At 37.4% G+C, this 26,659-nt stretch overlaps 1 protein-coding gene across 1 annotated transcript in view; it reads right to left on the bottom strand.

Annotated features, from left to right (window-relative positions):
• Window positions 1-271: 271 nt before the first annotated feature.
• The window catches only part of PLA2R1 (phospholipase A2 receptor 1), a 34,931-nt gene continuing 8,543 nt past the window's right edge, over window positions 272-26,659 (bottom strand). The window contains exons 6-30 of the mRNA XM_054277774.1: window positions 25,961-26,104; window positions 24,742-24,930; window positions 23,221-23,378; window positions 21,719-21,826; window positions 19,993-20,105; window positions 17,837-18,006; window positions 16,670-16,872; window positions 16,232-16,377; window positions 15,668-15,752; window positions 15,135-15,267; window positions 14,698-14,733; window positions 14,124-14,281; window positions 13,053-13,117; window positions 12,605-12,708; window positions 11,185-11,327; window positions 10,249-10,366; window positions 9,346-9,476; window positions 8,642-8,777; window positions 5,963-6,201; window positions 5,258-5,426; window positions 4,231-4,371; window positions 3,690-3,806; window positions 3,078-3,254; window positions 2,385-2,414; window positions 272-2,173 (exon numbers count right to left, since the gene is read on the bottom strand). Coding sequence (XP_054133749.1) covers window positions 1,956-2,173; window positions 2,385-2,414; window positions 3,078-3,254; window positions 3,690-3,806; window positions 4,231-4,371; window positions 5,258-5,426; window positions 5,963-6,201; window positions 8,642-8,777; window positions 9,346-9,476; window positions 10,249-10,366; window positions 11,185-11,327; window positions 12,605-12,708; window positions 13,053-13,117; window positions 14,124-14,281; window positions 14,698-14,733; window positions 15,135-15,267; window positions 15,668-15,752; window positions 16,232-16,377; window positions 16,670-16,872; window positions 17,837-18,006; window positions 19,993-20,105; window positions 21,719-21,826; window positions 23,221-23,378; window positions 24,742-24,930; window positions 25,961-26,104 — 3,431 coding nt within the window. The 3' untranslated portion in view covers window positions 272-1,955. The remainder of the gene's footprint in view (window positions 2,174-2,384; window positions 2,415-3,077; window positions 3,255-3,689; window positions 3,807-4,230; window positions 4,372-5,257; window positions 5,427-5,962; window positions 6,202-8,641; window positions 8,778-9,345; window positions 9,477-10,248; window positions 10,367-11,184; window positions 11,328-12,604; window positions 12,709-13,052; window positions 13,118-14,123; window positions 14,282-14,697; window positions 14,734-15,134; window positions 15,268-15,667; window positions 15,753-16,231; window positions 16,378-16,669; window positions 16,873-17,836; window positions 18,007-19,992; window positions 20,106-21,718; window positions 21,827-23,220; window positions 23,379-24,741; window positions 24,931-25,960; window positions 26,105-26,659) is intronic.

The raw sequence follows: 26,659 nt of genomic DNA, 5'->3' as shown, positions 1-26,659 counted from the left end.
GAATGTGATGAAGGGAGTTTATTGGTTTAAGTTCCTCCAGCTGTAGTTTGAATAGGTGAAATAGTCATGGGGAAAGAAGAGTTCATAAGCTCTTTTTCTTTTTTTTTTGGTGGTAAAAAGCTATCACAGGTAATACATATAAACAACAGATTATCTGGCAATTGTACTTAAAAGTTGCAGTCCATAAACTCTAATAATGGACTGCAAATAAAAACAGTCCAATAGATAAATATAGAGGACTAAACCAAAACTTAAAAAATATTACTCAAGACTAATGTATGGGGTCAAACTGCTAGGCAGAATGTACACAGAAAAGCTATTTATATTTTATATGACAGAAAAATTTGAGATGAAGAACTTGTGATAGCTACAACCTTAGCAGTCATCAAAAAGAGTAAACCAATTCTGTAAACCAGCACAGAAATATTTTACGTATGAAATAATTTTTAAAACTAGCCCTACGTATAATTATGGCATGAACAGGCAATTTTTGGCCATGTGAAATCTAGGTCAAAGGCAGTCATACATTCCTGCGCATGTGCACAAATATTGTGTAAAAATATTTCATTTGGTCTTAGCTGCTTGTTTCAGTCTGAGGAACATACCTCCATCTCAGGGCTCTTGCAAAACTTTTAGAATGAGTCACCTTAAAACAAGGAAACTGAGAAATAGAACAACAAATGCAGCCCTTTGCAGCAGATTTTAGAGATGGAGGAAATGACACTAAATCCATTGTGAAGTAACCATCGCTATGCATTTGTTTTTCCACCCTGCAATAAAAATAAAAAAATAAAAAAGCTCCCAGGTGTTTTCAGAGAGTGTATGGAGGACTGGTTGGATTGGTGGAAATCCCAAGGAGAGTAAACATTTCTGTCCTGGGCTGCTGGAACTGAGATAGAAAAGAGACCTGAGCTGGCTCCTTCACAATCATCAACAGAGCAAGGGGTCAGCAAAATTCATCTTCTTCCTTAGCACCTTGGTGTGAACACTGAAAGGGAAAGTGTCTGCTACACAGGCATAGAGGACTAGCACCCTTGGGAACAGCAGTGTGGCTCCCCCACATGTCACCCCTAGCTTTGGAGAGCAGGGTCTCAGCAGAGTGTCCATGAATAGTGCTCACAGGAACACTGCAGGTGAACAGTAAGGTCATTTGTTCCATACCTTCAGAAAGATTTATAACAGGGGTTTTTCTTCAAACAGATATTGCCCAAAAATGTTTTTCATGAAGGCTGATGGGATTCCATGTCTGAAATAATCTAGATGAGAGATGACATTGCTAGATCTTGAATAGGACGCTGGATGCATCTCTAATGAATATAATAATTTAAGAATGAGGAAGCCATTATATCTTTAGACTAATTTATTTTATAACATGGACTAGGCATCACAAGCCAAACTACCAAAACTCTGGCAGTCCCAAGTCAAGAGTTACTCAATCTCCCTGCAAGCTTGGAAATCAATGTGGCAAGAATCTATTATCTGAAAAATAACTGCTCATTTTGCAGGAAAAAAGTGTTCCCCATAATCCTTGGAATATATTTCAGAGTTCCTAAATTCAAGGCCAAACTTTACCGCCAGCTCATAAGCAGGTTCTGCAAAGTATAAAAACAAAACACAAAGGCCCAAACATTCCCAAAGGAAAACGTTGCATGAAAATGTCCACTGCTCTGGGACCTTAAGCATTTCTGCTCCAAGTGAGTGGTTGGAACTTTATGGTCTATGAGTATTTTCAATTCCTGTCTTGTCTCAGAGAAGAACATTTCTCCGTGGCTCTGCCTTGCATCCTCACCTCATCCTGCAACAAAGTAAAAGCTGTCCAGGGTAGGGAGCTCCTCCAGCATTGATACTGATGGTCAGGAGGGTTCCTCAGGATATGGGCTCTCCAAGAATGAGAAAACCACTGTAGGTTGTGAAGTTTCACATGGAAGACAAGACCGCTTGCTACTTCTGATCAATTAATTGTTTTCACTTCTCTCAAAGTCAGAAATGAGGATGCTTTCTTCCAGACCAGGACTATCAGCATTAATCTGTGGCAAATAGGCGTTTCTGACCCACAGTATCCTGCGGAAGAGTTGGTTGTTCTCTTTGTGCAGGCACCACAGGAAAATGGAAATGGCAGCCAACATCACCAATGTCACAAGAACAGCCAGAGCTACAAGCCCACTGTATGATGCTGAAAGGGAAGAACAGAAACTGCTATTAAGCAAACATAGTTAGAATAATAAGTAATTTGAAATATAAACATATAGCTCTTTTAAGGAAAACATTACTACTCCTTATGTCACATATTTCAAATTACAAGTTTAACAGTGAAAAAATATTGTCTCACAAAATATCAGCTCAAAATGTGTATTATTCCTTATTTAAAAAAGTACAGAATTTACCTTTTTCAGAGGATTCTGTTGCATCAATATCTGAAATAAAATTCAGAACAGTCACAAAATGACCCACAAATGTTATTATGCATATTCACTTTAAATAGCATACTAGATTATGTTTAACTTGGCCAATTGGAATAACATTGACATGAACCAAATTAAACAAAGAACAGCCTATTTTTGTTGGTTTTAGGTAGATTGTCTTCTCAGTACCCATTCTAAAATCCCTTTAATATAGTGGAATATATTAATTGGCATTAGTGCAAGGATGAGCAGCAGTATTTACCCACTTTTTAAAGCACAAATTCATGGACAGAGCCATGCAGAGGCAGATCAGCCTGGTTAGAGGGCCCTGCAGTGACTGAGGGATTTGGTGTGGGCTCTGGAATCTCCGGAGCTCTCTCACAGACCCACATTCCTGCTGCTGTGGTGCCTGCACAGCTCTCCCAGGCTGGACCTGCCCTCCCCACGGGGCTGTGGACGTCACCCTGATGTCACAGGAAGGCTCCTGCAGCTGGCAGTGGCTGCCTGGGTTCCCCAAATAGAGGTCACCCCAGCTGCCTGGGGCTTTTAGAGGTATTTTTCTCCCCAGTGCCAAGGGACAGAATTAATGAGATGAAAATTGACACCAAGTAAGCAAGCACCAAGTAAAACAATGGTTATAAGGACAGAATTGCCTTCTCTTATGGAAGCACATACCTGCATCCATTTTACATACAAAACCCTTTTTTTCTCTGCATGGAGATAATTTCCAGACTCCATCTGTGGTCCTCAAGCTGATGCAGAAATTCCCTTTGAGATTATCAAATTCAGGCTCTCTGATGCCCCAGTTAGAATAATTTAAAGGAGAACCATCAAACCAGGAGATTGTCTCATCTATGGGTAGAAGTCAAAAATTATTACAAAATAGAATAGTATTTTGATAAATATTTCTGTTTCAGTCAGATTTACCCTCACAACATGAAAAATACAGTATTACAGAATACCAGGATTTTGTCTGTTTGGCCACTGTATAATTTTCTTTTCTTGAAGGATTTAAAAACATCCTATGTAGTTAACACAGAAGACAGTCTGTAGTGTATCTTTAAGAAGGAAAAGAAGGCATTTACATGCATGTATGCATATCAGAATACTGGTAACTATTGCAGGAAGCCTCACTGTTTTTACTACATTATTAACAGGCACAAATCAACGAAAAAAATCTCAAAAGACTAAAGTGTTTTGAAAAATGGTTATTGAAAATGGTTTTTGGAAAATAACCAAAACCCAAGCCAGGTTCTTACATGCAATTCTATTCTTCCCCAAACTTACTGTCTGTAACAAGCAGAATGTTCAACCAAACCATTTGTACAGAATAGCCAAAGCTGTGTAATTCTTCCAAAATGAAGGCATTTTCATCTTCATCTTGAATAGTCAGAAGATCTGATCCTTCACATTAAACACAGAACAAATTTTCAAGCAATCCATGCCATTAAAACATTGCACTTCAAAAAGTTAACATTATGAGTCTTAACTGAAGAGCTTGAAAAGTCTGGTTATACATTGTAAGTTCTTAAATTTGTAATAATTGTGAAAATGCTCAAGCAGATACAAAACTGTTCTCACATAACTTTAAAACAAATTTGAAAGGAAAAATGTTCATATTATGTTTTATTGTAGAAACCAGTATTTTCACACAGAAAGGAACATTTTTTTGATGCATGCTGCCTCCAATTTCATAGTTGGCTTATGAGCTCCACTAACATTATCTTGAATCAGAGAAAACATATGCCATGATTTCAGTCATTTCAGAAAATAAATATTGATTTAAGATATCACAATGACATTTGGTAGTTACAAAACAATCGCTTACCTTGATTTTTGCAGACCTCATATGCTGTATCAAAACTCATGCCCTGAAGAACTGTGGAAAAGCTGTAGCAACTGTTTTTGAATTTGATCCAGGGTACAGTTTTTTCTGAACATAAGCCTTTATAGGCATTGAGTTTCTTTTCTGTGATAGAAGTAACAGCACAGCTTTATTGGCACAACAAAATACACATTAATATAACATTCCACACACTGTTTTGGAGTAATGCTAATAGCATGTTATTGTGTTATGCCTGTATTTTTTCAAAGTGAAAATCTAGCAGTTGCATACATTTGTATTAAATGAGTACAGCTGGTTTTACTTCTGATCAAAAAACCTTGCTGGATCACAACAGCAGGATCAGGACAATCTGATAGTGATGTGCATGAGCTAACCAGGGGCCCAGATGACAAACGCCACTGAATGGGAACTATTTGAAGAATTGGATGCTGCCACAAGACCCTGGAGTCTGGCACTGAATGGAGTTCCATACCTGAATTCTGGATTTTACTGAACCCCAGATGACTGACAGAGCATTACAGGAAATACAACTTATTTTAGGACACAGAAAAATATTCTCACCTTTACTAAAAAAAAATTGCACAATCTTTGATGTGTTCATCAGCGAAGATATGATATATTTTTCACTTTGCTCTAAATGCTTCCCTTCTCCCATCCCACAGTTAATTTCAGCAAAGCGGACTTAATGCCATTCAAGCTAGGTCATTAGCAATCCTATTTTTTCACAGATAATATAGTGTTCACTGAAGAGACAGAGTAGGTAATTGTCCTGTTTCTTTTCTATTATGAAAGTTCTCTTCCCATTCTCCTACAGATCAGACCTGATGGCCAATATTTTATTGGAAAAAAAATGGTTTCACAAATAGGAAATACAGAGAAATACACTTCAGTTTTAAGTAATAGTCAGCCTTGCTTAACCTCTAACCAATGAACTTCCTTTCACATATTTCCACTGTCAGTACACACACTTGCAGATGCAAAGATTGAATATAAACCTTGAAAGACTTACTGGGTGGCACATGGCAAACTGCTCCTTGCAGAAGTTGTTCACAATTTGCACTTTTCCAGTGCCCTGAAGTATCAATGTAAACACAGCTGCCCAAGGCCTGGGACTCGTCGTCCTCCCAGAAGGAAAACAAAGACCTGGTCCCATCTGACCATTCAAAATTAAGCCCATTCTGCCAAAAAAAAAAAAGTCAGGTTATTTTTCTGATATAATTCAGCACAACACAAATTAATCTTCTTTTGGTAGCATCCTCACCAGAATTACAGAATGTCTTAATTTCCTAAAGGCCCAGCAAGGATGAACAAAAGGCAGAGCCAAGGATCCTCCCAACTCACTTTTGGGAGACTGCAAACTACATCTAATTTTCTGTTTGCAGCAAGCAGTTATTTGGGCCATTGGGCTACTGTGAATGAAATAATGAAATTTCAATGTCAACATTACAAGATATGTTTTTTCCCCCATGTTTTTAAAAGTTATCTGTGGCTTTTAGTTTTCAGTAGTTGTTGTACCAAACTGGCTGTCACTGGGACTTACATGTTAAGTTAAAAGAAAAAAAAAAAAAAGAAAGTTTAAGGCTCAAATTTTCCAGGGTTTCATCTCTAGATGCAAACTGTCTGTGACAAAAAAATCAATGCCACAGCTCCCTAGTTTGTTACTGGAAAATCTCCTTTGCAGCATCCCACTGACAGTCGGGAGCCTCCTACGTACGTCGGAAGTGAAGAGCCCGATCCAGTGGCTGTATCCCAGGCGGTTGATGATGACGGTGAGGAAGGCCTGGTGGTACTGGTCTGTAATGCTCACCAGCTCTGCACTGTTTGCCATGCAGGCTTGCAATGCTGAAGACCATGTAAAATTCCCACTTATTAGTTTATACATTCTGTTTCCATATTCTAAAGTATCTGGCACAGGATACATATCGGATGCATTGATAAGATGTCTGGATGTGTCTGTTACAAACAGGAAAGAAAAAGAACTTATTTTTAAAACAGACAACTTGATCATAGTTGAGCAGCTTCTAAAAATAATCAGGACTATTGTTACAAACAAATGAAAAAACTGAAAACTCCTTGGTTTTAGGAAGGCACTGTGAAATTCAAAAAAGAGAGCTCAGTTCAAATCCACTGCTGCTTTCTTTCATTTTAGTCTCCTTCAGAAAATAATTCAAAAAAGGGGAAATGGAATGCAGGCAGGATGGCAGAAGCAAAGCACTAGCTCATCTTTCCAGGAACTGACACATCTGTTTGGACACTTGAGCAAATTTAGCAGTTCACTACTGCCAGCAAGAGGCTGTCTCATGATTCCCTTCCCTGCTTCTCGGCTCTTCCTGCTGCAAATTTCTTGGTCTGGTGTTTGCCTGACCCTGCACAAACCTGACACAGCCTGTAAAAAACTGCAGAAAATGACAGTAATTAGAGGAAAATAAATTAAAAAAGCAGGAAGCAAAAATATATGGAAATTTTCTGCTGAATTAGCAAACTGAACTGTCTGATGGTTTGGGAAAGTGCCACGGGTGTCCCACTGGGGAGGCAGGATGGTCCACTTAACCCAGGAGCACTCTGTTGTGCATGGGGCAGCGCTGAGCTGCATTATAGCCAGGCCCATGGGCCACTCTCAGATCCACTGCCCTGCTGGGAAAATCTTCAATTATAACAAAAAGTGTCTGAACCTTGTGAATTCCTTTACCTTTAACCAACAGTGCTTAATGGGCAAGTGGTCATCTGACATATGAAGGTATATCTTAACCAGCCCACATCCCTGGGATTCATTCCAAGAAAATAAACTTTTTTGGAGGGCTATGACCAAAAAAAGATAGTTAGAGGAATGGGATGTTCCCCAAATGGCCACCAGAGACCCTCAAAAGACCCCCACTCTAATGTAACGTAATATAAGCTCCAAGAAGTGATTTAAATATGCAAAAGAATTCACAGAACATTTAGCATATATGTATGAGTTTGGGGAAATGTAATGAATATGTATAAGTTTCACAGATTTCAACTAGTCTGTTGGCTGGCTGCAGGGCATGGAATAGGAGCAGATCTTCCCTGCACGCCTGGCACCGAAATAAAATAATCCAGCTTTCTAACACTGAAATAACAGGGTTGGAGAGTTTTATTCCTGACTTTCAGTGACACAGCTGAGAAAGGTGGGTAGGATCCTGAGCACCCACTGCAGCCCAAACCTTTGCCAGAATCCTGGCCACCATAAGACAACTGTTTTCTTTTCTGCCTTTCCACCCCTCCTCCATCTGTCTCAGGCAGCAGCAAGGGGTTAAAATACAAAAGCTTGGGATGTAACTGAAACAAACCAGCAGGAAAGCACATTTATTTATTTTTTCTGCACCAGGTACAGGATCACTCCAGCCCTTCCCACAACTGTAGATCCCAATCAATGATGTAAAATCCAGCTATGAGTGACACGTAAGTCTGCCCAAAGCTGGTACTTGTTCTGCTTCCCAGCTGGCTGTGCCTCCCCTCCCAGGCAGCAGCAGCAGCAGAGAGTTGTCTCTGCATTTTAGGGTTAAATGTAGAGGTGATAATACAATATAGAGCTGAGCCATACAAAACCACCCTGCAGTAGAGGCAGCTGCCAAGGACACTCCCCGCAGGCTCAGATGCCAGCTCTCCCTTCACCCCGGGGTCACCAGTGTGCTGCTGCCCTGCTTGGGTGCCTGTCCTGGCAGTGTCCTGCTGGCAGAGGGGCTGCCCTGGCACCTGGGATGGGGCCCCAGAGCTGCCCATGGCCCCCAGCCCAGAGGCAGCACCAGAATGTGGCTTGGGGAAACACAACAAAACCTGTTCCTCCCAAACACAACCCTGTTCCTCCCAAACATGAACCCTGTTCCTCCCAAACACTTCATGCTTCCTGCAAGGGAACTTTATGGTACCAGAATTAGAGAAGTGTGGTACTAGAAAACAGAAGCCAAACTCTATTCAATAAGCTTGATCCACAAGTCAGTCAGATCCACAATGTTCAGAAAAATGCATTTGCTACAGTCTCTTCTGATCTAACATTGCAAGTTACAACCCCCTACCCTAAATCATATTTTCATCAAAATCATCCTCCGTTTAGCCTTTTGTGGTTACTCTGCAGCCACGAGAGAAAATATGAAATTTCATCTCTATTTTCGATTCAAAGATACACTACACAATGCTCAAAGGTAGGAGAAGTTAATAACAGAATGTTTTTTAGCAATTACTTCTACATCCCAGCTACTGATTTATTAAATAGTGTAGAGCTAATCTGTCTAAACATCAAACTGTCTTAGAAATCTTTTATGTTCCTTGTTTTAGAGACACTTACAAAAAGCTGCTTCTAGATAAAAACAAAGTAAAACAAATTCCATATAGTAAGAAAAAAGAACAGACGTAAAGCAAGACAAAACCTTACCCTGAGTCTTTTGGCAGACAAACCCATAATTTTTCTGACAGTTTTCTAAGTACCATTTTCCCGTAAAATAAAAATTAGGGCTATTTGATACCAATGTACACAGGGGAAGTTGATCTTGAATGTTAAAATGCTGTCTCTGCAATCAACACAGAACCTTATATTAATTTAAATATACACCATGTAAAACAATACAGCATTAATAAATTATATTTTAGAGAATAACTATCTCAAAGTCTCTATAACAAACATTTAGGTAGAACAATGAACAGTCCCATAAATACAATTTGAAACAATAAACTCATAATTAAAAAGCCACAAGCTTTCAGTGAACAATCCAAAATGCTAACCCCAATTGGGACCAACATGTTGTAAAACAATGTATTAAAATAGGAAATTAATAATCTTGTTCCTCAACTTTGCTCAGACCAAGCATGTAATACTAACCACATGATTCCAAGTTTGCTGCTTAAAACCAGCTGCAAGAGAATGTGAGTAGAGCCACAAATTAAGCGAATGTCTGTCTCAACAGGGCCTTGTTTGCTACTTCTAGTTGTGCCTGTAAATCTGTATCCACAGTTCTTCGAAGTTGCAAAAATGAAGAGCAGCCTAAACTGCTGTAACAACTTTGGCCCTGTCTTATGGAAGTAATGACTTTTATGGATAAAACCAATTTCTCACTATCACAACCCCCTGAAAATACTCACATCCACTAGTTCAACTGGTGACCAGTTAGAATACATCTGAGGATTTTGATTCATCCATTTTTCATAATCGTCACTCTGGAAACCAATCCAAACACTCGTTTTCCACCCATATAGATTCATTGTTATGAAAGCTTCAAAATGAAAGAGAAACAAAATAAAATAGACCAGTAAGAATTTAGGGATAGATGAAGTCTCTTGCAACACACTAAAGCATTGAAAAAATAATTTCCAATCAATGATATTACACAGTTACCAGAAAATAAGACTTGAGTGGCATTTCAGTATCATCTTATCATAAATTTAAGTTGCTTAATTTCAATTGGGTGAGGATCTAGTCCATTAGCTAATAATACCAGACCAACCACTATACAGTCCAGCTGAAGAAGCTTTTCCCAGTTTTAGCTGAAGATTTCTTAACTAAAGATAGCCAGTGAGATTCCTCCCACATCCAAATAAGTGGTTTTACAAGTGTGTGTGAAATTCAACCACAGGTTTTTGTTCATAAATATTTTCAAATTTGCTGGCATTTATTTCTCTGACAGTTCCAGCCTGGCGCTATACTACAGATAAGTTTTTAAGTACTACTGAAAGACAAAAATGAGATAATAAGGTAGAAATTTTACCCTGCAAATTTTTAAATGGGTATTCTATTTTTGGGAGTATTTTTAAAACATGGTAAGCACAAAAGAATTTGCAATTATTCCTTAAAATGTACCTGTCATATATCTCAGTGAACCTTTACATTTTGGCAAACTGAGAAACATTAATGTGTTTAAAGCAGTGGAACCATGGGTAAGAGCTGAACAATCTTCTTTCCTAAATCTGTATCCAAGATTAAACTTTACTACAACATCCTAATGAAGATGATGTGTTATTTATTTAACAATATTTCCAGCACTCTACCTTGCTCCAGTTCATCTTCCAGGATAGCAAGTGACCCATCATAGTTACTGCAGAATGCCTGTGCAGAGTACCAGTTTCTCAGATGTTCTGGATCCTTTGGAATTTGTATTAAAAAGCACTGTTTGAAAAAACAAAACCAAACAAACAAACTTGCTTTGTTTGCTCTCCTCCAGCTATTTATCAATCACTAAGAGTGTCACTAAAACATTTCACATGCTGTTACTGAATGTTAAATATTTCACTGCTTTCTGTCCTGCCATGGACATCTCCAGCACACTCAGCGTTAGTTTCCAGCTGTGATCTGGACTGCATTCAAATCAGTTGTTTCAAGGCAAACAATTGATGTTAAATTTATCCTTGCAGTCACTGCAGTGAGCACTGGGATAAATTCAGGCACCTCGATGCATGTTGCTAATAAGGAACTTAGGCATTTAAGAGAAGCCAGATGAAATAGTTACCTTTTGACCCTCAATTGCAAATTCACTTTGGCTTATAATTACCTTTAATGAAGGCCATTTGAAACAGCATGTTTCAGAGGACAGCAGCAATTAGGGATCCATTTAGCACATCAAGGGGTTAGAGACCTCTTTTGAGATCATAAAAGACACTTGAAATTGTCACATGTGGAAAAGAGAGGATGGAGCAGGCTTTTTATGGCAAAGGCACAAATACAATTGCATAGCTTTTGCATTCATGAGTATTTACCCTGTGAAACTGAAGTAAAATTTTTAACACCTTGTTAAGACAACTTCTTAAAGTTGCGTGCAGCTATTTAACAGCAATAAATCTTGGTGTCACTCTGTCAGTTCTTATAAACCTAAAAGCTCTGCTTTCAAAAAGTAAGAAAATCTTCAAATATTAAGTAATCCTTAAGTATGATTTCTGTCCTACATATGGAATGCATTTTGAACAAAACAGCATTAAAAAAGGTTTTACTTTGAATCCAAAGTGCAACCAGCCTTTGGGACATGCCCCTTGTTGGTTCGGGTCTTTTGGAATCTCCTTCTCTATCTTCTTTGGAATGTTACGTTTACAAATGCAGGGAAGAGAAACAGTACAGTTTTCATCACCCCAGAGTCCTGAGCAGAAAGAAAAATCACAGTTCAATGTTGGTTTGAGAATTGGAAAGGGTTTTTTTTAGATACCTTGGATATTGTTTATTATCTGAGTAAAAAGACATTCTACATCAAATACATTTGGACATACTGCATTACAGTGGATTTGATGGTTCATGGGCACATCCTTTTATTTCCAGTTTAATTTTATCAAGTAAAACCAATTCGTCTACACTGAGTCATATAACATGTGACTATAAAACTATTTATTAAAAAAAAAAAAAAGAGATGCATTCCAGATAAAATAGTTTGACTTCCTTACGTTGAAAGTTTTTGGCAAGATCCAGGTGATGATATAAAATGCTGACCTGCTTAGGAGGAAAACATACTTTTCAGAAACTCAACAAATTTATGGCCAGCCCCTTTGGCCAGCTGAGGGGGGAGGGTGGGCCTCTCTTCCTTTTATCTGATACTAATATGGCAATGGCAAACTCAAACATTCATAAGTCATGAATCAAAACCCCAAGATTATGTGTGGAAAAAAAGAAGGTTTTACGTTTTTTCAGTTTTGACTTTTGAGCCTGGGATTACAACACTGCAGCTGCATTAATCTTTTTCAGCTCTTCTCACAAATACAAAGCTGGCTATTTTTATTTTCCTTGGAACCTGACCTGTTTACTTTATCATATGACTTGCAGATCATCAGAAAACAGACACTGGAAAATGACAGAAGTCACTAAACCAGCAGTACTGTGACTTTTTTTAAATACCCTAGTAAAATACAGAACATTGCCATGATTGAAAGGCTAGCATCAAAATTATGGCACCCAAAATCCCTCAGCAGATTGGCTATAGGATCAAAAATAACATAGAAACCTGAGTACTGAAAGTCATGTGCTGATAGAAGAACAGTTTATAGATGTAGGAAAAATTGTCGCTAAGTCCATGTGGGTCATTTGGTTCTGAGAAAACTGTGAACACCAGCAATGCATTAACATTATTGCTGTTCCACATAAACACCCAATTAAAACTGAAGTACCAATATCACTGGAATCTTTGTATTAGAGAGCTGTAACTATTAATATACTTTTAAAACCTAAAATCTAGTCTCTGAGCATGTTAATGATATTTCTTTTTCTTATTCTTTTCTTCATCACAGAAGCAGTCATGCAAATTATAACTACGGAGCAGGACTTTAATATGGATTGCATTTCTCAAAAGCAATGAAAAAAACAGAAACCCTTTGGCCAACAATAGAATAAAGTTACAATTACTGCAGCAAAAGGAAATAGAAAAGAAACCTGTTTGTGATGAAATGAAGCCACATCTTTTCCCTGGTCTCTGCAGATCTTGTTCCCTCCCTTCATCCCAGTTCTGGTATGTTACTGGTGATTCATCTCTCCAGCTGCACAGAAATGTTAAGAATAAAGTTTCACTTTTTCCTTTGTCCTATCCTTACCTAAATTCACACCCTCCATCAAAGGGTTCAAAAGGAGATGCAAGGGAGAAGAAAATAAACAAACAACCACTGTGACCAAGGTCAACATAAATGTCTTTTACAACCTTGCCAGAAGGAATTCTGCAATGTGGAGATAAATTAAGAACAATATTATCCTGAATGATATTTACATAAGAATTGAAATTGTCTCTTGAATATCCCACTCAGTCACCAAACTGCTTTGGCCCATCATAGTGGGACAGGGCATGCCAAGCACAGCTCACAGCACCGTGGCACACACGAGTTCTTACCGAAACTCCTCACTGAGGTTTTCTGCGTGCAACCCAATCCACCAGTGAACATCAGAAGTTGAGAGCTATAAAAGAAATGGTTTGCCATGTGTTTAGATGTTGTTGATGATGTTGCCCTTCTACCAATGCATTGACAAACTCCTGAAGTCAGACTGTGTATTCAAGTAGCATCTCCATTGGGTTCCAATGGGAAGAGCAGGTGCTAAGTCCTATCCATGTTAATTCATGTAACTTCAGTGGGATTATTCACTTGAGTAGAGCATGATTTAGCTCCCATATTTCCACAAGATTGCTGATGTGTTTTCTGTAACCCAGGAATTTAAAGCTTTTAGAAATGTACAGCCTATCTGGTTTGAAAAGACTGTCATGTTAGACCATAATTTGTTTTCCCCTAATTCCTAAAACTAAACAATAGCAAATATTTCCTTTAAGCAGTAACATAGTGCTGATCCTCGATGTTTCCAAAATGCTTTCTGAACATTTACTACCTTTGTATCGTTCATACCAGAGTATTCTAGTTACATCAGAAAGGTTCAAGAGAATTTCTGGTGTAAACCTGAGGAGGAAATTTAGAGGAAAATGTCTTTTTTTTCCCCATATAAAAATCCATAGTCACAAGGCGGGTAAATTCAGTAGACATAGTACAAGTCTGTGGACAGAAACACTGTTTGAATGTGAGAAACCATGACGGCTCCCCATGGGCAGAGAGGGGTGGGCAGAGAGGAAGAAGCAGAGAGGGGTGTACACCACACATGAAACACACTTTTCTCTTTGTCCCCATTTACCTTCCCAACTTTGGGATAGGAATCTGGCTTTAGCTCCTCCTGGGTCTTGTGAGGCAGATTGATCAGATGCTCAATAGTAGAGCTGATTCTGCAGATTTGAAATGTAATTGAACTTCTTACGCTAAATAGGGCTTCAGGGAGAGATATGGGAAATGAAGGCAGCAAGAACATTATAAAGTAAAACGTCTTTTAGACTCTACCTGGAATAACAGGAGACAGATTCTCTGAAAGATAAGACAGAAAATAGCCTGAGGGTTTATTTTTTAAAAGGGGTGCTTTTTCTTACCTTCCTTATTTTATTTTGAATAAAGGTTTGTTCACCAGAAGAATTTATTATTGCCAATCCACCACGAAGCCAGCCACAGACAAATTTACATGTCTCCCATTCTGCAGGGCTGACATGGAAAAGATATTCTGCTCCTTGATAATATGACCAGGGCAGTTCTAGAAAATAAGCAAAAGAGTCAGTGGCGTGCAGCGGTAAAAAACTAATTTCAAGTTTCATCTTTTTTTACCCCCATGGTCTGCTTCCAGCCACATTTCAGAGGACAAACATACCACTAGGAACAGCAGAACCATATCTAACATATCAATTTGTGTGACAAAAAATAAACTACGAGTTGGGTTTATTTTCTAATACTCTACCCCCTGAGACTGCAGCGATATCAAGAGCAGTATCTGATGCTCTGGTATTCCTAAATAACAGTGGCAGATTTGATCTCTAACAAATAGTTCCTACAGAGTTCCTTACTGTAAATTTTCAACATAGAATATTTAAGTTATTTTATTTTTAACAAAGGCTTAAATTGTATGTCCATGTGATACTGTTTCAAGATGAAAAAAAGAAAATATTTTCATACCAGCTGTGTACCAATCTGGACTCATTGGTTTGACACCTGCAAAAAAACCCCCAAAAACAAACAAAGAATCATTAAGAATATTGCTATTGTTGTTCAGGCAGAAAAAGGGAGTTAAATGTGGAATAAAATAAAATAATTGCCACACTCACTAAAAAGCTTTTACAGTAGTTTTTATGAATAACAACTTTGAATGAGTATTTCCAACTAACTGGTAATCTTGCTATATGTTTTTAAATTGACTGTTCACATTAGATCTGTTAACTGAACAACAAACCTAAGTGGAATAACCCATTTGGCTTTGCCATGATTTCATGCAGAAGATCAGTGAGGACTCCAGAGGTGGCTAAAAAGGAGATTTTTAGATACTTTTTTTCTTTGTCTCTTCTGAATTGCAAGTAATGTGTATAACAGACAGTGCATGTTAATTAACATTCTACCTTTTGGTATTTTGCATATCCATTCACGCTTTTCTTTGCAGTGTGCTGGAAAGACTGTTCTGTTTACTTTGAACACACCACAGCTTCTTGAGTCATCTTCAACATACTTGTCCTCCAAAAATGAAGATACAACCTGAAAACAGAACATTGATTCACTTTCACTGACAGCCCAAGATGAAGAATTTAAAAACCTCATCACAGAGAAAAAGGAAGGATTTAGACATGTGTGTAAAACAGGAACAGCTAAGCAACAACTAGAGGACTGAGGACTGCCTAAATTATGATGGTAAAAGACAAATAATAGGGTCCATAGCCAAGTTCTCTCAATGCCCTGTCCAACTCATTCGTAACAGACTTCTTCATCAAAATAAGTGAATAAGTTGTTAGGTTTCACAGTTGTTAGCTGTGAAACCTAACAACTTTTTGACATGATTAACAGCAGCTGCCCACATCTAAAAACCTTTGCCTCTGTTCAATGTACGCTCAGATGTGAGTTGTAAGGTTACTGAAATACAGAGTAAACAGATAGTTACAGGTGTTCTGTCAGACCACTGCCACGTCCCTCCAGAAAGTGCATTTCTTTTACTAAATCCAATCCAGAACTGTCTCTCTTCTGTTCTACAACAGAAACAAAGAAAATAACATTTCTCATGCACTTTTTCCTCAGCCATTTCAGAAACAATTTTTCAATAGTACAAATACACATATTAATTTCTTCTCCAATTCAATATATTATTCCATAATACATTTCTTAACTTTTTAGAATTCTTGAAGTAAACTCTTGCTTTCCCACTAAAATGTTAGATTATGTTTTACAAGATGAAACATTTAAAATAGGATTTAAATGGTAGAACCTCCATTTCAACAAGGAATGTTAATTCACAAAAACACCACCTTGACAACAACAGCTGCTCAACATTTACCACAAAGATCATCTTCAAAAAGAATCACATTGAAATTATGCTGAAACATTTCACCCAATTTTAGCTCACGTTAGAGTAGGGACTTATTTGGACACTAGCAAAGAGGATGGAATAATGTCAATTGTAGATTAGTACAATTATGATAAATCTTGTTGGTGTTAAAAATATATTTACCTATCAAAAATTGTATATAACAGATTGTTTAAAAATGTTTCTTCATAGATGTGGCTAAAACTAGCAAGATGGGCTCCAAAATCTTGACATAACGCTTCTGCTTCATCCCATGTTCTTCTCATCAGAACTTTTTCATTGTGAAATATCTGCAATAAAATAACCATTGTCATAAATTTAGTTTGTTTTAGAGAGCAGCTTTTACAGAAACCCATAAAAATCAAATATTAGTCACAGTTTTTCCTAACCAAACCAGGTAAATTCCAAGCAAAGCTCTGATTCTTGTTACTTTCTCCCACTTTCAAATGCAGCGCAGGACGGTAACAGGAAATTTTTGCTTGTTGAGTCAAAGAAATAATGCTTCATCAAAAATGTTTTAGGAACAGCATATCCTTAAGCTGATATAGAAACAGAAAAACTCAAAGCAAGTATGACATGTACCTTGTAGCAGTTGAGCAGATTAGGTTCTGACTCCCATCCAAAATAGCAGGAACTCGAATACTTTTGAAAAGTAAGTTCAGGTTCTTCATAAGAATTGACTTTTTGTTTGCACAATGACATGGCTTTGAAGCTCTTACAGCTTTTCACCTCCCAGTAACCAACAGGGTGCTTCCCTCGCATAGCCACACATCCTCCAGAATGACCTAGACATGGGGATAAGTGCTGAATATCAGAATAGAATATCTGAATTTTGTGATTTCTTTGGTCAAGCTGTTGTTTTATTGACATGGGTTTCTGGATAAAAGCTTAATGAACTTACAAAACTAGCAAATTCTTTGGTCAGCAGCCAATTTATAAGCCTCTCTTGGCTGGCTTGAGCTTGTAAAATGAACCAGGACAAACAGTTCCTCTCACAAAATGCACGAGAAGAATTGCAATTAAAAACATTACTTTTGCAAAATGCAGTAGTAAAGCAATAAATGTAAAGAGTCCAAATCAGAGAGCCATTATTGAAATGGAGTATCTTTATAAATATGTCTCTATTTTCAGATATTGCTTAGTGGTTTGTGTTTCAAAGGTTGAACAACTGTTTAATATTTTCACTTTTTGTTTCTTTGGAATATTTTCCTAAGAATTACTATGAAACAAACAAGATCAAACTAAAGGGGAAGAAGAAGAAGAAGAAGAAACCTCCATACTGTTATTCACAGAAATGTTTTTTGCAACCTCTGGCCTATTTTTCATATAGAATGCAAATTTCAAACTGTGACTGAACAAAATTGATTACTTTTCTAGGATCTTTTGCTGGGAATCTCAGGAAGCCCTTGAAAAGCTCACGAAGAAGTGTATGGAAAGCATCAGGTTTGCTTTTTGATGTTCTTTAAAGAATATGATGTATGCAACAAATGTATTATAGTTCATAAAGGAATGTATGAAAAACACCTCACGGGAAAAGAAGAATTTCAGGGATCAGCTGTGTCTGTAAGGAGGGCAACTTCTTGTGGAGCCAACAGCAGATGCAAATTTATCTCTCTGCTCTCTTGGCCAGGCAGGGAGGAAAGGACTGGGACTCTTCAGTCCCTGCTAAGCACTGGTGCTGTGGAGAAGAGAGCACCCTTCCCAGTTTCCATTTCCAGCCACTGCATTTTTTACCAGCATGCTACTCACGTGGCTGGTGCTTGTTCCAGTTTGTGTAGCTCACTGAGTGATTCTTGCCTGCTGTACTGAGCCAAAAGTATTCTCCTGTATTGTTAAGGTCTTGCAATCCTATCCAAAAATAAGTTCTCTCAGATTCTGCCATGCTGCGGATGATGCTGTTGATAAAAGCTTGTTCAAACCTTAATAAAATAATCAAAATAAAGGTTTTTAGAATAAAATAGGTAAATTGATATTTCAGTGAATATCTCTCATGACATTATTTAAATTACCTCAGATGAGAAAGATAAAATGGAGGTACTTAATTTTCTTTACAGAATGCTGTGGGGAACTTGAGGTATAAGTCTGTATCCCTATTTTTTCAGCACTTGAGCACATAAAAGAAACACTAGAATCAGTTTTTAAATAAAACCTCAGTGCTTGAATTGCAAGATGTAAAGACAGAATGTATTAATGATGCACAAATTAAAACAAGAAACTCCAGGTATGAAGGAAAAATGTTAGTGGGGTCTGAAAAGGCTCCAGAAGAAAGAAAAGAAAAATCTCTGCACAGAAGTGTCCTACTGAAACCAGCAGATACACAAACCAGCACTAAGAAAACATCTGAAGGACCCAAAGCACCAGCTGAACTGAGTACAAAGAATCTTGATTTCTTCACTAAAGTCATGTGAGAGATGTACACCTTTTTGCAAGTTATAACTGCTGTGCATAGCAATCCAATTTTCACTTACATGCAATTAGTTCTGATATAACTGTTATACAAACTCAGAAAATAATGGCTAAATATAAGGATGACATTAATGCAAAAGACGGAATGCAACACTGTGATCAGTGTTACAATATCTGTAACACTGTGAGGGACTCAAGAATTTGCATTTAATTCTCATTTCGTCTGCATGTCCTCTTTTTATGTCTACTCTCCTTCCTCTACAACTTACTATCTAATGAACACTTTAGGATCAGTTACTGAAAAGGTTTTGCAGTTTTCACTCCAGAACAACAAACCTCAGCAGTAATTTAACAAAACCACAAAACTAACATGCTTTTGCTACTCCTTGCTACTGCTGCTAACTGGAACTGGGAAATAACATCATAATTAGTGATGGCTACACCGAGAAGTGAAAAAATAAAAACAAAAAAAGCAGAAAAAGACAGAAGACATTATTCTAGTGATGTGCAACATGCCTACAGCTCCCTGCCACATTTGAGCTGCCAATGCTCAGCTGCAAGGATTTGTCCCTTATTCCCCCTGAAAGGACCTTTGTCACACTGCAGCTCAGTGCTGCACGCCCTGTGCACAACCCTGGAACCACTGGGCAAGAGCAAATTCCCACTGATGCCAATCTTTACGTAGGGTAGCCAGTGGTTTCCTAAAATACCTACTTACTCTTAATCTGATTGCTGAGGGCTATTTTCCCTGGTCTAAAGGGAGTAGATATTTCCTCCTTGCATTTTTGGGGTTTGGGTTTTTTTTTTTTTTGGTTATTTAGGCTTTCTTTAAAACAATAAATAGGCAGCAGTTACAGTATCGATGTAATTTATCTATTAGTATGTCAAACTTTAATGGAAAGCCATCATGAAGGGTAAATAACAAAGGGAGCAGAGAAAACCCAAGCATCTGGACATCTACAGAGGAGAAAGTTCTTGCTAAAGCTGGAATAGAGGCAAATAAGAACAAGGGATGGGAAAACAGCAACAAATGCTTTCAAACATTTACTCTCACTCTATTTGCTGAGAAATCACATAAAATGAATACATAAACAGAAGCATTTATAAAACATTAATTGATTTGGATTAAAATTTTATATTAATTTCACTATAAAAATAAGTATATTTTCATCTTTCAGTACACCTTTCAAGTACACTAATGAAGTTTCTCAAAGATGTTACATGCCCTGGCAGCAAGCATTTTCTTTAGATTTCTGCATGCCCAAGCGTGCACATTGCTAAAAGTGTTTATTAGCCTAACAATTGCTTGTTACTAAATTTATTTTCAATTAAAAAGTAAGGCAAAGCACACCTTTGATTTCAGCTGATGTTAGTAATTATGCTCACCTCTCAAGCAAATATTACTTCACAATGGCGATATGTTTTGCCATGCAACGCTTTATAAAGTTAGAATAGCTCTTGTTAGAGGTATCTTCACGCTGTCTAATAGGATTAACTACCTGTTGGTTACTGATACAAGTGCAGGTGGGCAGAAATAACCACTGGAAGCAAGTTCAAAACTTCGAGGGGTACTGTCGATTTTGTAACAATATCCACCATGTCTTTCCCATCCCTTAAAAGAAATGAACATCATTTTACAGATTATTAATTATTGTATAGTTGTTAAAAACTTGGTCCCCTTTTGTCTGATGATCCCTGGCATCCCTGTAGAGCTTTTCTTTCCTACCATGGTTGAAGAGCAGTTACCCTCAAGATCACTGAAAATGTGGATATCAGATGAGCCAGAACACTGTGTCCGTGGTCAGCCTGCCTCATTTCATCTCATTATTATCTTTTACTTCATTCACCCTGGGTGTCCAAAAGACACCACCAGGACTGGTGTAAGTTCTGCTGGTGTGAGCTCATGCAGCATACCTGCTTGGATTTATGATTAACTGTTTTAAATAAGCAAGAGGACAAAGAGATAATACACTCTCTCAGTCTTTTGATTAACTGAATGTAACTTTTTTCACATTAGAAAGAAAAGGATCAAAGCCAAGGGACTGTAAGAGGGTTTAGCAAATGTTTTTACAGGGTGTGAAACACCAAGCAGCAGAAATTTATCCTGAATAGAAGTTGCCACAGTGGGCCAAAATACTTATGACCAGTGGCTCAATACCTTGAGACTCAGTCCTGAGGGGCACAGGATTGAGAAGAAGTTGAAGTGCTATCAAACTGCTGACTACAGCTTGTCAAGAAAACCTTGATGCTCTGCACATTTTTCACCCAGTCAGGACTGGGACAAACCTTTCTTACACTAACAACATACAAAATTCTTGAGTGACAAAATACATTGGTCTAAATTAAATAAATGCAGTCACCCTAAACTTATGGAAATTTTAAGCTGGAATCAAGTAGCAATGTCCACAATGGTATGACAAGAACTCTGGATCTGGACACTACATCTGGCAAAAGACTGCATCCGACTCCAAACAGTTCGATTGCAACCTTCTTAAAATTCAACTGAACTGGCTGCGTTTCTTCATTTCCCAAGAAATAAGACAGGAAATCTAAAAAAGGAAGACAATTAGCTAAATAATAAAGCAGCTTAGAGAGATTTTTTTCCCTCCACAGTTTTGAATATAACAGAAATTCAACAAGTTTCCTCTTTCCACACTGTGAAAAGGAACTGATGGCAAACTAAGTCATATTTTAACACGCTTCCTTTTACTACTAGAACACAGAGCCTAAATGCCTGAAAATATGATACCATCTCCTAGTTGGATAGCTGTGCTCTTTCCCATTTGTGTTTGAAAGCAAATGTACAAGTGGAAGTGTTCACCCTCCATGTCAATGAAACTGGTAGGTTTTCACCCTGACATTCCATTTCAGTGTATGAAAACCATGTGTGGGACGAGGCATCATATAACAGCCCTTATTTGCACAGATGTTGGACAAAAGGGTTTCACTTTTGATCTAGAAAGAAATAGGAACTTGGGTCACAATCACTGATGAAACAACAAGCCATGAAAGGCATCTTGTGAAGCCTTTTAACCTTACATTAAAATTTAGTTTACATACTTTTAAAGCAAACAATGTGATTTTTCCAAGCAAAACATGCATGTTTTTAAGATGAAAAACTGAAATTATCTATTTGCATCCACATGTTCTGTAGCTGTATTTAGAGGTTACTTATATAGTTCTATGTCATTAATATAGTTCTAAAACAACCACAAAACCACTTACCTCTGGACAATTTGATTCCAGTTCAGGAGAGACACTATTAAATTCCCCTGCTTTTTTGCAGATATAGAAAGATTTGTCTTCACATTTTTTAATCCTCCAATGTCCCTCCTAAAGAATAAAAGAGAGTATATTCCATATGTACTCATATTGTCACAGATATCTATACAAATATTAGATCACACTCTCTCTTCCTCTTTTAACTCTTCACTAAAAAAAAGTAATTTTTCTCACTCCATTTACCCAGCCATAGATGGTCCATTTACTTCTACCAACAGTGTCAGCAGGACATCCCAAATCAATCACACAAATGGGTTTGTGTCTTTCACTCAGCATTCAAGACGTAAAGCATCTTGATTAACTAACACCATGGCCATGCCAGAGCACCTTTCTTTCTGGCTATCACAGTTCTTTGTAAGATTAATCTCTGTATTTGAACAGTCCTTACTCAAGATATTCCAAACTTTGTATCATATAGTTTTCACATATCTGTACATACTGGACATACATCAAAAACAATGCTTGAAAAATTTTATCCCAAACCTACTTTTACTTTGTATTTTACATTTTAATTTGTTTGTTTACAGTTGCAAACTAAGTAAAATATGACTTTGGAATCTAAACCCTCCCCCTCTCCCCATCTCGCCTTGTTCCAAAGTCCTATTTTCTGCTTCCAGTGGGAACAGACTTTTCCCAGTCACTGTAATTGTCTTGGTTTTCTCCTGAGTTAAAGATTGTAACTTGGATCCACTACTGTAGAGACAGCAGAACCCTTGATACAGTTTTCACACTCAGACAAAACATATTTTGCAAAAAGGTTTTTAAAATTATAGTGCTACTTAAGCAAGTCATGTATTAGTGAGTTTAAGAACTGATAATTGCAAAAGTAAAGTAAATGCATGACCACATTAGAAAAGAATTGACAGTGCTATGAATACCAACAAGACAGGACAGTGTTGTTTTAATATTACTCTCTGTTTTACAAATCCTGACTGATCTGGTATCAATCTGTCTATCAATCAATCTGCTATCAACTTCTATACTTTCATGTAGACCTAGACTATTGTTTTGAAAGACACTCCATAAAATTTATAGATATTTACACAAAGATAATACAGGCACAGCTGACAGTTTTTCAAAACATAAATTTGAAACTTTCAAGACCAGAACTTATGCGTCATAAATTATGATACACACTATTTGGATTTTAAATTACTTTATCAAAATACCCACTCATATTTGTTGTCTTCCATTTGCCAGGCTTTACATATGTTGTACTTTTTATTGAACATAAGCTCAAAATCTGTGATTAATTTTCTGTGCATCAATACTGCAGAATGCACTGGTTTCTAAAGGTTGTGTTGCATTTGTCATAACATGAATGCATTAAGAATCAAAAACAAAGTCATACTCTAGGTCATGGTTTAAAAAAGCATGCACAGCAAGAAATAAAATTATTATGAGCTAAAATAAAAGTGTCTAATGCTTTTAAAAAGAAAACTTACAGGTCCTTGTGCCAAAACACAGAGTTGTCCTGTTCTTTGAAAGGTGTTAGGCTCTTGTCTGTGCCAGTGAGAGAATTTTACTGGGGTTCTATCTGACCACTCAAAAACAACAGGGGTGTTATTACTGTATAATCCAATCCATGTCTCTGTTACATTTTCTGTAAAAGAATAAGTGAGTTCTGATGTTAATGGTGAAGTGATAAAGCCTGTTTTTCCTCTAACACGATACCACCATTCAAAGTTATTCCTGGGATTTTTATAGGAATGTCCTTCTTTCAGGAAAAAATAAAAGCTGTATAAACTTTAGGAAACCTTACTGATGAGACTAGGTTCTACTACTCTTGAAAGCTAAATAATTTCAAAAACAGAATCAACATACATGATAATATGCTTTAAAATCCTAAAACATACAAATTAAGAGCATATGCACTTTCTTGAAGTGTATGGGCAAGCAAAACTGATGTGGGAGTGAAATATTTCTTCATATAATTTTCCATGCCACACTCAGCTTTAGGATTCTCTGAGAGTTATAGGGTCCAGTGATAGCACAGTTGTAGCCAGTGTCTAACAAACAAAGGAGAGTCAAGGCTTGCATTTTGATGTCAAGTTTTATTTTACCAGCTTCTACAGGAGAAAAAGCACTCAGGCTTTCAGGTATGTAAGCCCTTCTCCTGAAGAGAAGCTTGAACAGGCTGGAGAGAAGCAGCAGACTGAAGGTGAATTCAAGTTCATAACAACTACATCTATCCATTACAGCATCCCTGCAAATAATGGTATTTGTTACCTATGGAGGGTCTTAAAAGAGGTGAGGAAGATGATGGAGGTTAATCTCCTAATCTCCACATGACACTTTGCCCCAGCTCTGCGAAAGAAACTCAAAACCAAACTGTGCAGCTCTGCCAGCACACTGGTGTCAGTGGCAGGCAGAAAATACTCACTTTCCTTTGCTGCTGTTATGACAACAAAAGTATTGGCATTGCTGCATCAAAGAGCTTTTGTTCATTAAGTTCCTTGTGCAATTGTGCTGCCTCTCAGGACAATGTGAACCAGCAGAAGTGCTTTGATACGCCCTGCTGACATCAAAGGGGACTCTGCCCTCATACTAACAGCAGCAATTTTGCAGTGTGGATCAGGCCAGCTTGCAGGCCAAAGACACACTGAATTGGTTTTGCTTCTAAGCACAGCTCTAGTATAAGGCTGATGACTGAATGTTTTGCAATAGTTTGCAAGGAACCAGGCAAGAGTAGGAAAGGACAAAAGCTAGCATGTTTACTATGACCTCACTGGGTCTGCTTTGTGGAGTCATATCTTTATTTTAAGAAAGATTATTGGAAAAGGTGACTATGCATTTTTAAGACTCCTAGAATGGGCATGCAATATGATTTCTTTTTTTTTTTGCAAACATCATTTGGGTGTGCCACGTAATGTAGTGCTTAGATGGTTGCAAGTTAAAGAGCTGCACAAAAGAGCACCACAAAATACTTCACGAAACACCTGCACACTTAAACTCCCCAAACTCACCACTTTCAAGCAATTTAAGGAGCAGCTCTTCATCTGCCATGGAGGATACACTAATGAGCCTGCTATTTTCACTCTGGCATGAGAGAGCAGCATCGTTCCAGCTCCTGTGCTCTTTATGGAGTCTGTAGCAGTTGCGATTGTGCGGGTACCAGCCAGGGTCACAACGTGTGGCACGGTACTGCCATGTATCTTGAAATGAACACACCAAGTTCATGTACATTAGACAGAATTGCCAAGCTTATGCTATGTTCATAACACGTTCAGAGTTGTTTTTTTTAACCTTAAAATGCTGAAAACAGAGTTTTCCAAGATGACTTAAGGAGGCCAAAACACTTGCTCTATGGATCATCACCTACCAAGCAAACTGAAATTCCTCCCATTTTATTTGATGATTGAACTGTTTGGGCTGCTGGACTAGTGGCAAAACCTAATTCAGTTTAAAACACAGTTTATCTCCTTTATTACTTCTGAACCTGGTTCAAGGACAGATAAAGCTTTTTCAGACACATTACCTACAGAAAGTTTGGATAGCCTTCCTTTACTACCTGAAACAAGCTGCTAAACTTTCTTTAAGTTACTAGGAAGGAGCTGAACTCATGTAAGCAGCTCATATAAAACCAAAAATTAATGCAAGTAGCTTTTATAAAACAAAAAAATTATGTTAGAATAAACTAAATTCTGTTTTTGACTTTCTCACAGAACAGAGCGTCATTCTGAGTCATTCCATGCACTACACATCTTATACTCATTGTATAAACACTTGAAGTATATGTACAACACTTTATTGGCATATCAAAAAGACAGCACATGATAAAAAACCCTGCAAATTTTTTGCTGCATTTATACAGCTTTCTTCCGTGTGTGCCACTGGTTAATTCCATTCACACTGAAAACCTATTTTGCAACTTCTAAGTGTGGCTTATATAGTAATATAAAAGGGAATGAGCATACTGATGGTGGTAGGAATCAAGTAAATGTTATTTGTATTAAAACTGTTTGTTCTAAGACTCTCAACAAAGAGTGCTTTGTTTTCAAAGACTGAATTTAAACAGAAGAAAGTGTTATTACATCAGTTAAAGTAAATTGTATTCAACTTAAACAAGCAAACCCACACATTTACTGCAGGTGCAACTCTGTTCTGCTGACTATATAGTCAGGTGGCTTCTCTTGCTCTCCTTGCACCCCCACAAACAAGATACAGTAACACTGACACACTTACCCAGTGTTTCCTGCTCTGTCTTATTTAAATATTTTTTGCACACAAAAGGCAATCCAGATTCACAAAAATAACTGTTCCAGCCATACTTTAGTCTTGGATTAATCACTGCACAATGATTTTCTTTATAACGGTTATCAGAGACATCTGCAAACACATTTTTGAGGAGCACAAAATTACAAAAAATCAGTTCTTAGTTGTAAAATGGTGTTGTAAAGTTCCCTGCAACTTCTTGAATTAATGTATAAACAAGCCTGCATACCCAAACTTCTAATAATATTAGAAGTTTGTTAGAATTATAAATAATTCTAATAATATTATACCAGTACTATGAACAGTTGAACATTTACCATTAATTACATGTGTGGCAATGCCTCCTTGGCTGCTGCTCTCAGATGAGAGACTGAAACAAGCTTGAGTGTCTATAATTTATTGTTGTGGACAGGCTTCAAAATTAAGCAAACCAAGTCACAAAATTCATGTTACTGTACTAATTGTAATTACAGCTTGTTAACATAAAAAAATTGAAACTCCTTTCCTCCATGAAAGTAGCTACAGTTTTTAAATATGCAGCAAAGGAACATCTTTGAAAGTACAAAAGGATTGGACCATTAATACTTTGAAGAGATAGATCTCACTTGATGTTATATCCTTAGAAAGGCTTTCAGTTTGTGAACATGAATAAATAGATCTAACAAAAAA

The sequence above is a fragment of the Melozone crissalis genome, unplaced genomic scaffold (genome assembly GCF_028551555.1).
Source record: "Melozone crissalis strain CALT ecotype California unplaced genomic scaffold, PUWL_Pcris_2 ptg000023l_1, whole genome shotgun sequence".
Taxonomy (NCBI): Eukaryota; Metazoa; Chordata; class Aves; order Passeriformes; family Passerellidae; genus Melozone; species Melozone crissalis.
The sequence above is the reverse complement of the archived record's forward strand: the minus strand, read 5'-3'. Positions and strand labels throughout refer to the sequence as shown.